Source organism: Mustela nigripes, chromosome 8 (assembly GCF_022355385.1).
Source record: "Mustela nigripes isolate SB6536 chromosome 8, MUSNIG.SB6536, whole genome shotgun sequence".
In the NCBI taxonomy this organism is placed as follows: Eukaryota; Metazoa; Chordata; class Mammalia; order Carnivora; family Mustelidae; genus Mustela; species Mustela nigripes.
The window spans coordinates 28,542,178-28,561,999 of NC_081564.1; the positions used below are offsets into that span (position 1 = coordinate 28,542,178).

The following is a 19,822-nucleotide window of genomic DNA, read 5'->3' on the forward strand; positions in this document are numbered from 1 at the left end:
ACTGAGCCACCCAGGAACCCCTTGTACGAATTTTTTTATATACTATTTGCCACTTGCTCTCAAGTTTGTTGCAAACATTTCCTCCACTGTTTTTTGTTTAAGATGTCTGTGATCAGATTGTGTAGCAGGCAAGTGAGTTTGGCTTTTCTTTTGAAATATCTTCCATTGGGTCGAAGCTTGGAAGGTCTTCCATTATCTCTATCAGTTCTTTAACCAGTCTCTTAGGTTCTTATTTCTCTCCAATTCCCTCCACTTTTATTTACTTAGAACCTATTGTGTTTGGCTCTGTTTTAGGTTCTGGGAATATAGCCATAAAGGAGCAGGCAGAAGTTTGTACGCTCAGGGGAAACAGGATCTCCTAGAAAGCAAACACTTCTTGGGAGGCCACCAGAAGACCCTGCACACCAAAGCTTTTGGGGCCTCCTCTTTTCTTGCCACTCCCCTCCTCTAGAATTTTCCAGTGGGAATGCTTCTGACTTACTCTGGGTATATTTTGAGATGCTGGTTCCTCTATCTCTGAAGACAGGGGAAATGTCCTGTCCTCTCAGTCCTGGCCAGCACCCCACCTTGCCCCTGGCCTTCTCCCCTTCACCCTGCAGCTCCTTTCTCCACCCTGAAGGTGCTCTTTCTGCTCTCTTCTCTCAAGCTGTGGTCCCATCTGTCTTCATCTCAGACTCCAGACCCACCCTGGCAGTCTTCCTGTCCTTCCCTGATTTCATACCTCAGTCACCGCAGGCTGGCTTCTGGAACTCCAAAGGATTCCGGTGAACATACTGCCTCTCACTTCTGGGGCCACCCTCACACTTAGCCCCATTAGACCTTTGAAATTATTCCTCCCATCTCCTCTATGGGTTCCTGCTCTCTGGGTGTCCCCCAATGCGACTTGTGCTCTGTCCTCTACTCACTCTCCTTTTCCTCATACTTGCTCTGGTTCAGTGCATCACCTCCGGCTGAAGTGTATATGTCCATGACTTTATCTCTGGACATCTGCAGTCTCTTTACCCTGCCTGGGGTCAAAGTGAGTCTTGTCTCCCCCTAGACTTGCTCTTCCTCCAATCTCCTTGTCAGGGGAGAGCCTCATTGTTCCCCACCATCTCTTGGGGTCACTCTTCCTCACCCATCACTCACGTGTAGTGGGGAACTTGTCTCTTTCCCAGGTTTCCAACCCATACCTCCCCGTCTCCTCTCCATGCCCACTTGAGGCTACAGCTTCACTTTTGGCCCCATATTCAGCCCTCTCCCCCCTCTAGTCCAGTCTGTAACCCACCTTGGCATCTTCCAGGCCTGGCAGAAGGCTGACCTTAGGGCTATGTCCACCTGTACCTCCAAAGGTAGGGTCTGCTTTCCAGTGCTCACTTCAGACTCAGAAATTTCTGGTGGCCTCCAGACTACTCATTTTGTAGGATCTTATTTCCACGCCTTTGCTGACACTTCCCTTCCTGGAATGCGTTTCTCATTCCCCAAAAGTTCTCATCTGTTATGTAGCTGGGGGGGAGGGTACCTCCTCCAGAGTCTTCCCAGAAGCCCATTCCCATTGGGAACCCCTGGTCCTGGAGTCTGGTCCAATTCTCCTGGCCCTCGCCTGGACCTAGGGCAGCTCTCTGGGATCAGCCAGGACAGTGCTTCTGTTTCGTTTACTTTCTTCCTCATTCCCATATACCTTTTTTTAACCATGAGCTATTCCTAGCCACACTCTTCCCCCATAGTTCCCCCACACTCCACAATGACTCTTATAAACAGCAGTGTAGGACCCCGCGACTTCATCTATCAGGAAGTTCTGCTGGCTGGAACCTCTGGCTGGACATGGCAATTACAAATGAGCCTCGGAGGACAAGATCCTCTTGCAGGTGAGGCGTAGAAAATGAATACTCAGCCCTTTGGGATGGGAATTGGATTTACTTCAGAACCTCAGCCACCCCTTCACACTGGCAGTTTCTCTCTTCTCCCCAACATCCAGCAGAGGGCAGGCGATCGGCAGAAGCACCGTGAGCTAATAGGACCGCGAGGAAAGGAGGGAATGAGTTACAGGGAATGAATAAGGGGATGAGTAAGAGAGGTAATGAGGAAAGGAATAAAGGAATAAAGAGGGGGTGGATGGAAGGAATGAGTGAGGGAGGGAATGAATAAGTGAGGAGAGAGAAAACGAGAGAGGGACGGAAGAACTGGATTTACAGGGCGCGACCCTTCCCAAAAGGCACTGCTTCATTTATTCACTCATTCATTCGTTCAGCCCCGCCAGGTGCCGGGAGCTATGGCAAGTGCAGAGACTCAAGGTCAACCAGGCGGCTGGAGCTCTTCTTGGCTGAGCAGAGACCAGAAGCTCCGCCGCGGAAGAGAAGCTTCGGGCCGCGCCCCTCCTCCTGCCAGAGTTTAACACCCCTCCCCCAGCCCTCCAGCGAGGCGCCCCCCGGCCTCCGTCTACACCCGCCTGGCGCCTGCGCGACGCGGCCACGTGACTCGCTGAGGCCCCGCCCCGCGGCCGCCCGCCCGCCCCGCCCCCGCCTCCGGCGAGTGCGGCCTCAGCTTGCGGCGGCACCAGGTGAGCTGCCAGGCTCGGGCCGGGCGGGCCGGGTGGCAGCGAGTGCGGGTGGTGGGCGGCGGGCGGCCGGCGGCAACAGAGCCCCGGCGAGCAGCCCTGAGGGCGCGGGGACGCAGGGGCGGGCGCGGGCCAGAGACGCAGGAGTGGCGGCCTGAGGCGAGCCCGCGGCCTGACGTGGCGGGGGCGCGGCGGGCGGGACCCCCGGGCGCGGCTGGGCGGGGAGCTGGCGCTAGCAGAGATACCGGACCTCCGCGCGGCTGCAGGGCCCGCCAGCCTCCTAGCTCTTGGGCTGCCTGTCGCCCGGGGCGGGGCTGAGCGCGGCCTTCCCACCCGCGACCCTCGTTTCTGCGCGCGGGCGGGTCCTGCAACAGGCGGGTGGGGCGGGTCGGACTGCCACCACCTGGTGTGACCTTGGACCTCGGCCTGCGAGCCTCAGTTTCCTCAGCAGCTCTCCGGGGCCGGGTTTTCGGGGAGCCCGCGGGCTGCAGCCGAGGGAGTCCAACCTCGCCAGCTCGCGCGGTTTCCAAAGAGAAGCCGGAGATAGCGCTGTCATTGCAAAATCTCCGGGTCCCGGAGCGTCCGCCGCGGGTTCTGACTACTTCCAGTCTTGGCGCGGGCCGGAGTCGCGGGGTCGCCATCGCCTTATGCCTGGGGTCCTTTTCGCCCCGGGCCTGAGCCGCGGGTTTGGCGCGCCAAGATGCCCCAATTCAGCTTTCTGGAAGACTCATTCCAGAGCGCATCCGAGTTGGCACTCCTATGATGGCTCCCCATTCTGGAAATTAGTACCTACTCCCTCCCCTCCTCTTCCCAACTGTCCCTTTTCCCTTTGTTGCAAAGGGAAGGATTGGGGTGCCAAGGATTGGGGTTCGTTGAAGGCAGACAATGTTTTGGGGCGCTTCAGAGGACTGAGGGGGTGCCTGCTCAGTAAATGGTGTTGAGTTGGAAATTCTTCAAAAATACTTTTGACTCTCATCCATGAGTTAATAAAAAAAAATCATTTTACGTCCTTAAGTTTGTACTTACTTGGGACATAAAGCTTCCTTCCTGCTCCCCTCAAAAGCTTTGAAGAGCACAGAACGGAGGGGCCTTGCTTGTGATGAGTAGAATCAGAAATGTTATGGAGCTGGAGGGAACTAAATCCAGGGAAAGACTTGATGATAGAGTAATCCCTGTGAAACAAATAGGAGAAAGAAAGTGCTGCCAAATGAACTCCCCAGAACATTCATGGGAAAGGAATCACAAAAGGAGTGTTGCATTTAACTTAATTTATTTTTTGAAATTTTGTTAATTACACAAACATAGTTGCACTGTGAATGCTGTTTTTCATCTAAGTCAACAAAGACTAAAAAGAAATGGGATTGAGCTAGATAGTGGTTGGAACCAGCTTCTCCATACTTGGCTGGTGGAAGAATAATTACTATAACCTCTATGGAGGGCAATTTGGCAGTATGCATTCAAATGACAAGCATTAAAATTGGCATGATCTTGCAGTTATGTATCCAGCTAATTTTTCTCAGATAACTGCTGCATATGTGGCATATCTAAATGATTTTCAGTGTAACTGTTCGCAAAAGCAAATAGTTGGAGGAAACCCAGATGTCTCTGAAAAGGATTGTTTAAGTAATGTGGTTATCCGTACAATGGACAGTGGGAGGGATATTAAGTTTTCAGATGCAAAAGTTAATGAAGGGGGGGAATGGTGTAGATTTACAGATTTGTCTTTGAAACTGTAGATGCCCCCGACCAGGGGAGATAGAATATAGTTTTCTTCTGGGAGAGGATCTGTTTAGGGCATAAGTGGGAGGAAAATTTAAGTTTCATAACATACCTTTCTGTGCCTTTTGAATTTGAATGTGAACATATTAGATAAGTTTGAGAATTTAGTTTTTAAAAAATTTATGCTGGCAGAAAAGTTATCATCTCTCCCAATCAGATCTTAATGTTTTGTCTTCTTTGTTTTTTTTGTTTGTTTTAAGGAAATAAAACATTCCCTTTTTCCTTCCTGGAGAAAATCATGATCCTGAATTCCTTTAATGTGCCTATGCTATGTTCTACTATAACACCTATCTATAAGCAAAACTGGACAATATTTTGTTGTGTAATTTCAAACTTTTTGTATTATACATATTTTGCAGTGTGCTTTTTTCCCCCTTTGCAAGCCTTTGAGATTTTTCCATGTTGATGACTATAGTTTGAGTTCTAGTTTGCCCCCCCCTTTTTAAATTTTACTTATTTATTTGACAGAGGGACACAGTGAGAGAGGGAACATAAGCAAGGGGAGTGGGAGAGGGAGAAGCAGACTTCCCACTGAGCAGGGAGCCTAATCTGGGGCTTAGTCCCAGGACTATGGGACTATAACCTGAGCTGAAGGCACATGCTTAACGACTGAGCCACCCAGGCGCCCCTAGGTTGCCCATTTTTAGCTGTTGTCTAGTATTCTGTTGGCTCACTGTGTTGCGGCATACATTCCTTTGAGGATGGACATTTTGGTCGTGGCCAATGCTTGTTTTATGAAGGAGGCTCTGATGCATGGTCTTGAATGTGTTGCACTCTGAGCTATGCTTTGTCAGAGCAGGGAATTGCTTCGTTTTCTTCACACCATCCTTAGCACCTAGCTTAATTAGTTCCTTAAATTGTGCTTGGTAAATGTGGTTTGTTTGCCCAAGGGGGCAGCCTTCTCCTAATGCATTCTGTACTCTATAGTAAGTGTAGCTGCCATGGATCCCTTCCCAAAGGGGCAGAAGCGCTGATGTGGGATGGGGACCCACCAAGCATTGATGTCTGTTGGAGCAGTCAGTCCCCACTGCCACCCTTAGAGAAGGAGGCTCTCTTGACTTCCTGGTGGTGGTGGTAATGAGGAGGAAGCTTAGACTTGGAGATAATGAGTTATGTGCTCACAGTCACGTGGTTACAAGTGGTACAAACAGCCATGGAGTTTTGCAATGTGGGTGAGATAAAGCTCTAGCTGGTGGGTAGAGAGACCAGCTTCGGTGATGGAGCATGCCTGTTGTGTTCTTGATACAGTGACAGAGGGAGAAGTGATCGAACTAGACCTTGACCAATATGGTATTGTAAAGAGTCTGGCCTAAGAGGGAGTCTGATGGTGTTCAGAGGATGACCCAACGGTGTCCCTTTTGGTCTAAGGGCTAGTGACAAGGTACAAGGGAAAGGATCATTTTGAGCCAGATCGTGGGGGAGACCTAAGCAGAAGGCAGTAAGGAGCCAGCTCTTAAGCCAGGTGGTATACATACTGGGCATTTGGGGACCCCCTGCAACCTGAGCAGGTGAGCTGGGGAGGATGGAGCAGGAGGAAGGAAACCAGTTGGGAGTGTGCTGTGGTCTGACCCAGAGTGGTGGCTGCGGAAGAATACGTGGATGGGCATCTGAGATAGGAGAGATGGAATCAGAACAAGGGGGTCTGATAGACACAGGTATAAAAAGGAAAAGAGATCTTTGAAACCATGAGATTTCTGATGTGGAAATCATGGCTGTATGGAGTAAGAAAGCTAGACCAGTGGGGAGGGGTGCTGGCTGGATTAGGCATCGAGCTGGAGGTGCATTTGGGAATATAGGGTAGATTCTTGGGAAAGAGGGGTGGGCTGAGGCAGAGTGTGTTGCCCAAAGGGATCAGAAAAGAGAGCATTGCCATGGGGCAGAGTTTTGAGTCAAGAGAGATGGTTAATGGGGACTACCCCTTGGCCCTTGCTGTCTGTGTGTGAGGCAGTTCAGGGTGCGGAAGAAGCAGTGGTTATGGTGGGTGAAGGTCCCAAATCCAGGAGGTACACTGAGGAATGGAGCATGTTGGATGGGAAGCGGCAGAGTCCAAAGCAATCAGGTGTGCTCCTAAGCTGTAGTAGTGAGGACAGAGCCCTCTTCTTTTTGGCCAGGTTTTTTGTTTTGTTTTGTTTTGTTTTTCATTTGTTTAAGTAGGCTCTGTGCCCAGCGTGGAGCCCAGTGCGGGGCTTAAACTCTCGACCCTGAGATCAAGACCTGAGCTGAGATCAAGAGTCAGATGCTTAACCAGCTGAGCCACCCAGGCGCCCCAGTTTGGCAAGTTATATAGTAGAATCTATTTTTCTTTCTCTCCCCTCCCTCTTCTCTTTTTTCTTTTTTAATTTTAAGTAGGCGCTGCGCCTAACATGGGGCTTGAACCCACAACCTTGAGATAAAGACTCCTGTGCTCTACTGACTGCCTTAACCAGGTGCCCCTTCATTTTTTTCTCTTAAAGATAGAGTACAGGGAATTGGAGAAGAAACTAATTTGGGGCAGGGCATAGTGGCATGGCCTAAGTGGTGAAGGCAAATGTTGACAGACAGTGTGGCAGGTAACTCCTGGGCTCCCGCTTGCTAGCTGGATGGCAGTGCTGCGGCTAGAGTGCTTAGCTTAGCCCCAGAGTGCAATGCAGGACTGGCTGCCCTCTGAGTTAGAATGCACTGCCAAAGTGTGTTTGAGGTAGGTTTATTTTACTGATTGGGTTTCTGAGGCTTCGACTCAAATCATTGTGCATGTTTTGAACATACTCAATTATTACAAAGTAACCTTGAACCAAAAACATGCTGCATATGATCTTGAATGCACCAGCTCTAGTTGAAATTACTGTGCTTGACTCTCAGAATCTTGGTAAAAGAAGACAGGTCCTGGACCCTCCCCTGGGTTTCCTGGCCAGCACTCAGGTCTGTTGTCATTTTTATGCATCCATTCCTATGTGAGGGAACCCAGTTTTGTTCTCCCTCTCTCTTTTATTTTTTATTTTATTTTTTTAAGATTTTATTTATGTTATTTATTTGACAGAGAGAGAGTGCACAAGCAGGGGGAGTGGCAGAGCTCCCCACTAAGCAGGGAGTCCTGGGATCATGACCTGAGCTGAAGACAGATGATTAATCGACTGAGCTCCCCAGGCACCCCTCTTTTTTTTTTTTTTTAAGATTTTATTTGTTTATTTGAGAGAGAGAGATCACGAGCAGTGGGGAGGGTAGAGGGAGACGCAGACTGCCCACCAAGCAGGGAGCCCAATGCGGGACTCAATCTGTGGATGCTGGGATCATGACCTGAGCCGAAGGCAGATGATTAACCGACTGAACCACCCAGGTGCCCTTTTCTCTCCCTTTTTTAAACATAAACTCTGCTTCCAGTTTGGGGCTCGAACTCACAACCCAGAGATTAAGAGCCGCATGCTCTACAGACTGAGTCAGCCAGGTGCCCCGGTTTTATCCTTTTTCAATGGGAGAGAGGAAGAGCTCTTGAGAACCTGGTCTGTGCTGCTGCTTTATATTCATTGTTCACCAATTTTAGATTTCCCCAACAGGTGGGGTGCTTTTATTTCCCTTTTACCATTTGAGGAACCTGAGACTCAGGTTGGTCATGTGGTGAGTCCATGGTAGGGCTGGGGCCCCCACTGAAGTCAGTCTGTCTCTGGAACCCCTCAGAATCTTGAAGGGACACAGGACTTCAGGAAGGAGGCTCCAAGTTTGGAGAAGTGGGTGGGGAGAGGGAGTTCGTGGGTTTAAGACCACAGGGGAAGCACTGGTGAGCTGGTGGAGGGAACAGAAGTGCCATCAGCAGCAGGTGCCACTAGGCCAGCCTGTGCACTGTGTGGTGTTGCTTCCCTGGCTTATTCCCTGTCCCCTCTGTCTTGCCAGCTGACAGCCGCAGCGGTGAGGTCTGGTGTGGTGGTCAGGATGGCAGAAGAGCAGGAGTTCACTCAGCTGTGCAAGTTGCCTGTGCAGCCCTCACACCCGCATTGTGTCAACAACACCTACCGGAGTGCACAGCACTCCCAGGCCTTGCTCCGGGGGCTGCTGGCTCTCCGGGACAGTGGCATCCTCTTTGATGTTGTCCTGGTGGTGGAAGGGAGACACATTGAGGCCCATCGAATCCTCCTGGCTGCATCCTGTGATTACTTCAGGTGAGTTACATGCACATGTTCTCACAAGTAAAGTAACACAGGCAATCCTGGCTTCACTAGGAGTTTGTGTTGGCACCCGCAGTGACCAGGTGGGAAGAACCAGTCAGAAGCTGCCAAGTCCCTTGCTCTGCCCGAGCTCCTCCCACTGCTTGTCGTAGTGACTCACCAACACTGAGTGGGACAGAGGGGTCTTTGAATCTGTTTTTCTTTTTACTTTTTTTAAAGATTTTATTTATTTGAGAGAGAGAGAGTGAACGAGAGAGCAGAGCACAAGCCAAGAGAGAGACAAAGGGAGAGGCAGGAGTAGACTCCCCACTGAGCAGGGAGCCTGGATCTGGGCTGGATCCTAGGACGCTGGGATTATGACCTGAACCCAAGGCAGATGCTTAACTGACTGAGCCACCGAGGTGCCCTCGAATCTGGTTTTCTTTCAGCTCTCCTGGGACCTGTTCTCTCTTTTCCTTTTTTTTTTAAGTTTGTTTACTTTTAAGTAGTCTCTAGCCAGCATGGGTGGGGCTGGAAATCACAACCCTGAGATCAACAGTGGTATGCTCTTTCCAGCCAGCTAGGCTCCCCTCTTTTTTCCTATTTTTTTTTTAAAGATTTATTTATTTATTTGACAGACAGAGATCACAAATAGGCAGAGAGGCAGGCAGAGAGAAAGAGGGAGCAGGCTCCCTGCTGAGCGGAGAGCCTGATGTGGGGCTCGATCCCGGGACCCTGAGACCATGACCCGAGCCTAAGGCAGAGGCTTTAACCCACTGCGCCACCCAGGCGCCCCCTTTTTTCCTGTTTTTTTAAGAGACAACATGCTTGACTTGACTTGTCCTGTTGCATTTTATAAAATGAATTTTCTGTATCTTGGTATAAAATAGATTTTGTTTCTATTTACTCTGGTTTCCCCAACATTTCATTTTGAGAAATTTCAGATCTGTGGAAAGTTGGAGGAATAATATTACGAACACCTGAATACCAGTTGTTAACATTTTACCATATTTGCTTTCTCTTTACACACAAAGACACATACACACCTTTTTAAAGATACTGGCACTTTATGCCTTAGTCTTTCATTCCCCCCACCCCCCAGTGGTGTTCTTACAATGCTAACTAAAAGCCCACATGAACCCTGGTCATCAGGCTTCTGGTCCTGTGGGTGCTGAGGCCTAGGACAAGTGGTCAAGTTGTGTGTATACATTGTCCACACAACCATATGGTATATGAAGTTGTGCCTTTTGTGCCCCTTCCCTGGCCATCTACCTTCTCACCCACACCTTCTCATCTTTGTTGTTGTTGTTGTTAAGATTATATCTATGAATTTATTTGAGAGAGAGTGAGCATGCTCACGCATGAGCTGGGGGGTGAGGGCAGAAGGAGAAGCAGACTCCCCGCTGAGTGCAGAACCCTGCTTGGCCCAATCCCAGGACCCTGAGATCATGACCCTAGCAGAAGTCAGATGTTCAACCGACTGAGCCACCCAGGTGTCCCACACCTTTTCATATTGAGGGCCTAAGCCTCTGACCTTCCTCCTCCCCAACTCCTTGCCCCCGCCCAGCCATGGATTCTTGGTCCCTTGGAGTTTCTGTGGCCTTCTTCATGACCCCATCCCAGCCATTGGCACATTGAGAAGAATTAGTGCCACTGCCCTCATTGTACCCTGGTGAAAGGAGGCTCAGGAATGAGCCCCAGCCGAGGCCACCTGATTCCCATTCCAGCCTATTGTTTCATTGTTTCAACTTCAAGTATTGGTTATAGTCCTTAGGAGTTTTTTGTTTTGTTTTGCTTGTATGTTTTTATTTTTTTTATTTTTATTTTTTTTTAAAGATTTTTATTTATTTGTTTGAGAGAGAGACAGTGAGAGAGAGCATGAGCGAGGAGAAGGTCAGAGGGAGAAGCAGACTCCCCATGGAGCTGGGAGCCCAATGTGGGACTCGATCCCCGGACTCTGGGATCATGACCTGGGCCGAAGGCAGTCATCCAACCAACTGAGCCACCCAGGCGTCCCTTGCTTGTATGTTTTTGTTTTAAAGATTTTATTTGAGAGCTAGAGGGAGTGGGGAGTGAGACTGGGAGGGGAGGGGCAAAGGGGGAAGGAGAGAGAGAGAATCTGAAGCAGACTCTGTGCTCAATGTAGAGCCTGATGTGGGGCTCGATCCCACAACTGCAAGATCATGACCTGAGCCAAAAGCAAGAGTCAGGTGATTAACCTAAAGCCACCCAGGTGCCTCTGTTTTTTGTTTGTTTGTTTTAAAAATAATCTCTGTGAGGCTTGAATTCATAACCCTGAGATCAGGAGTCGCACACTCTACTGAGGCTTGAATTCATAACCCTGAGATCAGGAGTCGCACACTCTACTGAGCCAGTCAGACCCCCAGGTTCTCATTTTTTGATTTTAGGAACTATCAAGTATTTTTTTTTAAAGATTTTATTTATTTATTTGACAGAGATCACAAGTAGGCAGAGAGGGGGAAGCAGGCTCCCTGCTGAGCAGAGAGCCTGATGTGGGGTTCAATCCCAGAACCCTGGGATCATGACCCGAGCCAAAGGCAGAGGCTTTAACCAGCTGAAACCCCCAGGTGCCCCGTGAAGTTTTTTTTTTTTTTTTAACAAGATTTTATTTATTTATTTGACAGAGAGCACAAGTAAGCAGAGTGACAGGCAGAGGGAGAGAGAGAAGCAGGCTCTCTGCTCAGCAGAGAGCCTCATGCAGGACTCGATCCCTGGACTCTAGAATCATGACCTGAGCCAAAGGCAGCCGCCTAACCAACTGAGCCACCCAGTTGCCTCTCAAGTGAAATATTTTTTCATGGTAAAAGTACCTCCTGTTCTCCAGAAGGAGGTATAGAGAGCACGACCTGTGGTGACCAAGGGCAGACATGGCCAGGCTTTCTTGCTTCTACTTTTGCTGTTACTCTGCAATGCTCTCTGCCTTTCCTGTGCCACAGTGTTGTCTTCTGGGCCCAGCTGAGGTACTTCTTCCTCCGGGAAGCTTTCTGTAGTTGTCCTGCACCCTCTCCCAGCCTCTGGCTCTCAGGGTTGGCTCCTCCCTGCAGGAGGCTGCTGACCTGTTGGGGATGGAGAGCTGCATAGCCCTGGATCGCCCTTGTCTTGGGAGGTACCCCCTGCAGGAATCCTCCTTTGGTGTGTACTCTGTGCTAGGCTTAGGGATTGACTAAACTGTGCATCTTAGGTTTTTTGGTTTTTTTGTTTTTTAAAAAAGATTTTATTTATTTATTTGACAGATTACAAGTAGGCAGAGAGAGGGGGGGATGTAGGCTCTCCGCTGAGCAGAGAACCCGATGTGGGGCTCCATCCCAGGACCTTGGGATCATGACCTGAGCCAAAGGCAGAGGCTTTAACCCACTGAGCCATCCAGCGCCCTGGGTCTTGCTTTTTTCACATGTAGTAATAACTATCCACTGTGCTAATCTTCTGGCTCTCATGACCCTCTCGTGCTTTGCCCTATCTACTTCTGCTGTGCTGGTTCCTGTGCTCCCTGCCTCTGTGTGTCAGGGGGCATAAGTGTTCTGTCCTATATGTGGTCTCTCTGGGTCATAGACCTCTCCTTCGTTTCCGTACTGTGAATTATAAGGTAGTCAACTATAATTGATACTTTGATTTTGAAAATTTGGATAAAATTGATATTTTGTAGAAAATATATATTGATAGAACTTCACCCCTGAAAAAGAGTTATATTCTCCACAAAAACATGAAGCCTAGACATGTCCTGGAGTCATATCCTTTTATGAACAGACTCTAATGTCATTTAAGCTTTCAGAGCAGAGAAAGAGAAAGGGTCTCCAAAAAAAATTTTTTTTAAAGATTTTATTTATATGACAGATAGCACAAGCAGGGGGAGGGGCAAGGAGCCTGATGAGGGGCTCGATGACAGGACCCTGGGATCATGACCTGAGCTGAAGGCAGACCCTTAACTGACTGAGCCACCCAGGCGTCCCTAAAATACTTTTTTTTTTTTTTAAGATTTTATTTATTTATCAGAGATAGAGAGGGGGAGAGAGCAAGCACAGGCAGACAGAATGGCAGGCAGAGGGAGAAGCAGGCTCCCTGCCGAGCAAGGAGCCCGATGTGGGACTCGATCCCAGGACGCTGGGATCATGACCTGAGCCGAAGGCAGCTGCTTAACCAACTGAGCCACCCAGGCGTCCCTAAAATACTTTTTGAAGTATACTTTTTGAATTGGTGAAGAAAAGTTGAAAGCACCTCTTTCCCCTTGCCCTCCCATGTCACCTCCCCACTTACTCCCTCACCATGGTAACTCTTTCAAAGTTACTCTTCATCCCTATACTGTTTCTCTTTGTAAACACTAGTCCAGAATTCTGAAACCCCCAAAGCTCTGAAATTTGAAAGTTGTTTTGTTTTGTTTTTTTGTTCCACTATGTTGCTAAAACTTTGTAAGTGTATTCAGGGGGTCCCCTAGAGCTGTTTTTGTTAGTTGGTAGCTGTCCAGTCCTTACTTTTGTGGGGGGATGGGGAACTCTGGGTTCAGCCACATTGCCATATTTTCACCAGTTTTTGTTTTTGTTTTTTAAATTTTGGTACCAATCTGTTAAACAACAAAGCCTGCCCTAAACTGATATGAGACTCATTTTATTTTTAATCTACTTAGTATATGTCTTTTACATTTTGCTTTGGAAATACTAATGAGTTTGGATGGGAGATACAGACCCAGACCCTGCAGGGGTGTGACATCCTATGTGGCATGGGTGCTGTGTCTCTCCAGTTGAAACCTTTTGAATTCTGAAACATACTTGGCCCCCATTAGGGTACTCACTGGAGTTGAGTTGCGGTTTCCTAGCAGCAGAGGCAGCCCTCCTTGCAGAGTGTTTTGTGCTTTTCATGCCCTCCACCTACTTTGTTGGTGCCCTGCTGTGATCTTAAACACATGATAAGATTTAGCATCTTATATCTGTTTTTTAGTGTACAGCTGAGTAGTGAAGTGTATTCATGCTGGTGCGGAAGGGGTCTCCGTGCTGTTTACCACAGTAGCTGTCACCATTTTACATTCCCACCAGCAGTGCACAAGGGTTCCATTATCTCTGTAGTCTCAGCAACACGTATCATTTTCAGGGTTTTTTTGGTAGTCGCCATCCTAATGGTTATGAGGTATGGACTACTTCTTCTTTTTTTAAAAATTTAATTTAATTTAATTTTTTATTAATTTTAAAAGATTTTATTTATTTGACAGAGAGAGAGAGATCACAAGTAGGCAGAGAGGCAGGCAGAGATAGAGGGGGAAGCAGGCTCCCTGCTGAGCAGAGAACCCGATGTGGGGCTCCATCCCAGGACCTTGAGACCATGACCTGAGCAGAAGGCAGAGGCTTAACCCACTGAGCCACCCAGGTGCCACCCCCCCCCCCCTTTTTTTTAAAGATTTATGTATTTTAGAGAGAGTGTGCAGGTGCATGGGGATGGGGGGGGAGAGGGAGGGAGAATCTCAAGCAGACTCCATGCTGAGCCCAGAGCCTTACATGGGGCTAGATCTCAGGACCCTGAGATCACAACCTGAGCTGAAACAAAGAGTTTCAGCTCTTGGGGTGCTTGGGGTTCCTGGGTGGCTCAGTCATTAAGCGTCTGCCTTTGGCTCAGGTCATGATCCCAGATTCCTGGGTTTGATCTCCACATTGGGCTCTCTGCTCTGCTAACCTGCTTCTCTCCCTCTGCCTGCTGCTCTCCCTGCTGTGCTCTGTCAAATAAATGAATAAAATCGTTTAAAAAAAAAAGGGGGAGTTTGTTGCTTAATTGCGCCACTCAGGCACCAGGCATCCATTTTTGGTTAAAACAGCAAAAACAAAAGGGGTGGATATATATTTTATTATTCTTTCAACATTTTTTTCCCTCCCTAACTCTTATTTTGAAAGCTGTCAGGGACGCCTGGGTGGCTCAGTTGGTTGAGCGTCTGCCTTTGGTTCAGGTCATGATCTCAGGGTCCTAGGATTGAGTCCTGCATCAGGCTCTCTGCTCAGCGGGGAGTGGTGAGCCAAGGGGCAACTCTGTTTCTTGAGAGGGCCAGTGGTGAGCATGCTTCTTCCTTTCCCTGCCCTTTTGCTCTTGCTCTTTCTATCTCTCTCTCTCTGTCAAATAAATAAATAAAATCTTAAAAAAAAATAAAAAAAAGGCAGCCCTATAGAAGAGCTGAAAGATCCGTACAGTGACAGTGAATAGCTTGTGCCCTTCACCTAGATTCATCAGTTAGCATTTTGCATATTTGCTTCAGGTTAAGTTGGGGATATAACAGTTTATCTGGAAATACTTCATTGCACTTCCAAGAATAAGAGCTTTCTCTACTTTATCTGTAAGAATATTGTAAATCTCAGAACATTTATAGTCATTCCATAATTTTATCTGATACTGAGTCCATATTCACATTTCCTTAATTGTCCCCAAAATATATTTTGTCTCCTTCCTTCTTACCCTCTTCATTCAGGATCCAGACAAGGTCCACATATTGCAAGGACACTCCAGAGAGTCAGTGTACCACAGAGCACAGGAGAGCACCCTGAGGGGGTGCATGTGGAATAAAATGTGTAGGAATAAATGTGACATGCCAGGGCCAGCTCTGTGAGCAGGTGACCTCCAAGATCTCCACAGAGACACAGAGGCTGGCTTGTGAGATAGAAGAACCCATCGTGTCCATCACAGAGATGCTAGCTCTCTCTGCATCAGTCTGTATGTGTAATGCATTCCTCTTAAAAATACCAAGAGACTTTATGGGGGGGATGGGAGGATTGCACAAACTGATTCTAAAGTCCAGATTTTCAAAAGCAAGCAATGGCCAGGAAGTTACTGAGAAGCCAATAAAAGGAGACTCGCCCTACCCTACGGTCACTCATGTTATGGAGCTGCAGTAATCCAGACTGCTTCTGGTGGCCGCAGAGATGTGGGAACATTACTGGGGAAGTGGTGACTTTGAACACAGACAAAGGCCTGCCAGAAACTTGGTGTGTGGCAAAGAGGGCATCCCAACTTGGGGAAGGAGATGATGGGGTGGCCCTCTCAAGAAACAGTGTTGCCCCTTGGCTGTCGTGTTGTACCAAAATAAACTTCAGGTGGAACAGTTTGTTGTTGTTGCCAAATGATCCTTTATTGAAATATTTTCCTTTGTAGTTCTTAAGTAGCTGGGCATTCCACTACATACAGCACTGTTGACGTCACCTATGATGTCATGAGGGTAGCAGCCATCAGCATTGCAAGCCACAGCAGGATCACTTTAATGGTTCCAGAGAGTGAGTTCTCTGGCTAACGTGTTGATAAAACCTCATCAAAAGTGACAGTTCCACTGTGCTTTATGTGCTTCTGCTTCTTTCTTTCTTTCTCTTGGGAGGTTCCTTGAGGGTTTTGATAATCAGGGCAGAGGCAAAAGGTACCATTTCAATCTAGGCCTGTCTGTTCTATGTTTGTTTTAAATTTTAAGTAGGTTCCAACCCCAACCTGGGCTCAAACTGACAACTCTTGAGATCAAGACTTGGGTGCTTAACCAGGTAGTCTGCGGCCTGTCTGCTCTAAAGGATCAGTTTCACTGTAATCCTTAAACCCTTCCCATTACTGGTTGCCTTGGTGATGTCATCACTAACTTTTTTTTTTTTTTTTTTTTTAAATCACGAACCTTTTTTGGATACAGTCCCAGGGGGCCAGTCTTGGGGGCCAGGGCAGACATGGCACCGACTTCCCCACCAGTGCACCTCACATGTAAGACTTTGATCTCATTGAGGTCAGACTTGGTGCATGGCAAAATGCATCATAAAATCAAAAGATCTGAGGTAGAAAAAAAAGTTCTACTCATTCGAAAATGGGCAGATTTCGTCAAATTGACAAGATAGAGACTAATAGAAATTGGACAAAGAACCTGGACTGTTGAAAAAAGAATATAGATGGGTGCCTGGGTGGCTCAGTGGTTTAAGGCTCTGCCTTCGGCTCAGGTCCTGATCTCAGGGTCCTGGGATCTAGCCCCACGTTGGGCTCTCTGCTCCGTGGGGAGTCTGCTTCCCCCTTTCTCTCTGCCTGCCTCTACTCTATGCCTACTTGTGATCTCTGTCTATCAAATAAATAAACAAAGTCTTTTTTTTAAAAAGATTTTTTGTTTTTTTAGAGATTATATGTCTTTATTTATTTGTCAGCGAGAGAGAGAGAGAGAGAGAGAGAGCACAGGCAGGCAGAGTGGCAGCAGAAGCAGAGGGAGAAGCAGGCTCCCTGCTGAGCAAGGAGCCCAATATGGGACTCGATCCCAGGACACTGGGATCATGACCTGAGCCGAAGGCAGCTGCTTAACCAACTGAGCCACCCAGGCGTCCCAATAAACAAAATCTTTAAAAAAAGAGGGAGAGAGAATATAGAAATGGCACTTTAAAGGGTGCCTGGCCGGCTCATTTAGATCTCAGCTGAATCTCGGGGTCATGAGATTGAGGCGCACGTCAGGCTCTGTGCTGAGTATGGAGCCTGCTTAGGCTTCTCCCTCTCTCTCTCTAAGGAAAAAAAAAAGTAACCTGGGTATATTGCGCTGTAGGTTAAATCAACCATGGTAGCCCTTTACATAAAGAAGAGCGGTGCTGTGTATACCATTAAGGAGCCATTTCCAAGATGCATTGTTAAATTATAATGTAACGTAGAGTATAGAGTACATGGACTGCCTTTGGGTGCGGTGCTGCCCTGGGAAGGGCAACTGATGGCCTAGAGCAGAGCAGAGGAGGAGGGCAAGAGGAAAACTTTCACCCTGCTCTGTATTTTAAGTCTTGTACTGCTATATACGTTACCTAGTTGAAAAAGAAACAAAATGTAAAAATAACTACTCTTCCCTCTCTGTGTGGCTGTCATGTTCAGCCCTGCTGCCTCCCCTGATCACCCGGCTCTTTTGCCCTGAACAGCTTATTAACTGGCTCCCCAGGATGCCTCAGAGGCATCTCACTGATGGTGACTCCGACCTCACTCTGACCCCTTTCCTCCCAAGTCCCTGTCAGCCCAGCTAACCCAGCCAAAGGGACCTGGTTCCTCCAGTGCTCTTCTAGATTCAGTCCTTCAACATGTTCTCCCTGCCACCGGGCCCTCCCCAGGCCTGCAGGAACCCTTTTGCCTGAAAAGTCTGCTCACACCACCGTCCTAGGTAAAATTCGCCGACAGAGCTTCATTATGCTTGGATTTCAATCCTGACTCAGTCTTGACTTGGGGGAAGCAGGATCTGGCCCTGACTCACCTGCTCACTTCCTCCTTGCGCTGGCCTGGCTGCCTGTGTACTGAGCTCATCCCTGCCCCAGGACTTGAGCTCCTGTCTTCTCCGCCTGGAATGCCATCCACTGGCTGGTGAGGTGCCATCCAGCCCTGTCTCAGCCTATCCCTGCTCCTCCTCACTCTCTCCCTGTTCCCCCTCTCCCAGCCAGGTGCTCCTAGATCATACACCCTCTTGTGCTTCTTCCTAGCATTTCCGCACTCAGAAATCCCTTGTTTTTTACTTGCTGTCCTCCCTAGCATCAAATTCCTTGTAAGTGGGAGTCTTAACCACTTTACTTGACAGTTAATCCTTTGACTCTAAATGGTACTGGCATTTAGTTAGGTGCTCAGTATATTTTGAATGGATTGACTTTTATGACTTGTTTCCCATTTATTCATTCATCCATTCATTCATGACGTGTTCTGGGCTGCAGCGTGTAATCCAGGAAGTGTATTGTGGATGCAGCAGAAAGCAAGCCAGATGCTGTCCCTGGCTCCAGGAGTCTCAGGTGCCACACCCTGCAGCACGTGAAATGCGGACAGTGATTTCTAGTATGGCTGTCCAAACTTGATCAGGAGCTGGTGGGCACCTTCCGTGGTAAGACTCAGTGCTCAGAGCAAACCACTGTTCTGTTGCACATCACTGCTGGGTCAGTCTGCCTCCTGCTCCCCCTTGCTCTCTGCAGGCTGGGCTGGTAACCTAATTGATACTGATTTGCTCATTATGGGGCTTGAACTCATGACCCTGAGATGAGACCTGAGCTGAGATCAAGAGATGGACACAGACTGAGCCACCCAGATGCTGCTATGATTGATACAGATTGATATGACAGCACTTTTTCATGTTTTTACTTTGCAGAGGGATGTTTGCTGGGGGATTGAAGGAGATGGAGCAGGAAGAGGTGCTGATCCACGGCGTGTCCTACAATGCCATGTGCCAAATCCTGCATTTCATTTATACCTCTGAGCTGGAGCTCAGCCTGAGCAATGTCCAGGAGACGCTGGTCGCCGCCTGCCAGCTGCAGGTGAGGCTGCCCTCGCTCCAGCAAAGCAGACCCAGGTGTATCCCCAGGTGTCTGCCGGACAGTGGCGTGAGGGGGATCAGCAGGTGAGGGTATCAGGCAGCAAAGGAGACTGCAGGTAGGGAAGAGCCTCGAGGGTGGTACACAGCTCAGCCAGCCCTAGGCACCAAACCATAGCTGCTCCAAACACCTCCAGGCCCAGGCTCCTTTTCCCTCTGCCCTTCTGCTGGTTCCTTTCCTTCTGCCTGTAAACATGTAGGCCAACCCTGAGGCAGGTGTGTGATGTCCCGTGTGTCCTGGTGTCAGATGAAGCCGAGCTGCCCCCACAGTTGCCCAGGCCTTTTCTGCTCATCCACCCCACTTGGCTTGCCAGTCTCTTTGAAACTACTTTTCATTTTTGTCATTGAATTTTGAATACTTGTTTTCCTACAGAACTCAGAAAGTTTTCTGAGGCTTTGACAGCGTGACTTACGTTTTGGAAGGCTGTATGACCTCGGTGGCGTTGGTGCAGTCACGCAAGGGCTGGGCCTGCACGTGCCTTTGCTTTCAGGAGCCGTTGTCAGATGTCTCATCTTACATTTGTTGAAAGTGAAAGTGAAATGCTATGCTGAATTCATTATCCTGACCTTTTTTCAGGTCAGAACATGTTTGGGGCCATCAGCAAAAACTCAAGTTGGGAAAGCCAAGCTGTTCAGGGGTGTCTGGAGCCCTTACACTGCGGCAGGGCCCCAGCAGTTCCCTGCGCCGTCTCTCTCAGATCGGGGGTGGGGGGCACTTGGCCTCTGCTTGCTGGGCTGGTTTGACCCTGGCTTGCCATATGCAATGAGTAGATGGACTTGAGCCAGTGTTCCTGAGCACGTTAGCACTTCCGAGGCCATTGTGGGGGCAGCACGGGATGTAGAGCCTCTGCTTTACCTCGAGCAGCTCAGCTTTTGGGGGTTTTATTTTTAACATAGTGGGCTTCTATGCAGTGTGTTTAAAGCAAGTCCTACTTGGTATAACAGTTCCAAGTCCATAGGCCCACCATGGTCATGTTTGTTCATGTAGCCAGTGACCACGTGCTCCCCTTGTACTGTCCCTGGCCCTAGCTCAGGATCACACTGTTCCTGGTGTCCCCAGAGACCTGGATCTGAATCCCA

The 19,822-nt window shown here is 48.6% G+C and overlaps 1 protein-coding gene across 3 annotated transcripts in view; it reads left to right on the forward strand.

The window, feature by feature from the left end:
* The first annotated feature begins 2,452 nt into the window (after positions 1–2,452).
* Positions 2,453–19,822, forward strand: part of KLHL22 (kelch like family member 22) — a 35,700-nt gene continuing 18,330 nt past the window's right edge. Inside the window, exons 1-3 of one of the 3 annotated variants that reach the window (XM_059409043.1) lie at positions 2,453–2,539; positions 8,180–8,445; positions 18,521–18,686. In XM_059409043.1, coding sequence (XP_059265026.1) covers positions 8,219–8,445; positions 18,521–18,686 — 393 coding nt within the window. In that variant the 5' untranslated portion in view covers positions 2,453–2,539; positions 8,180–8,218. Of the gene's footprint in view, positions 2,540–7,714; positions 7,907–8,179; positions 8,446–18,520; positions 18,687–19,822 lie in introns of those variants that run through there. The other 2 variants (XM_059409041.1, XM_059409042.1) reach the window with 2 other exon arrangements.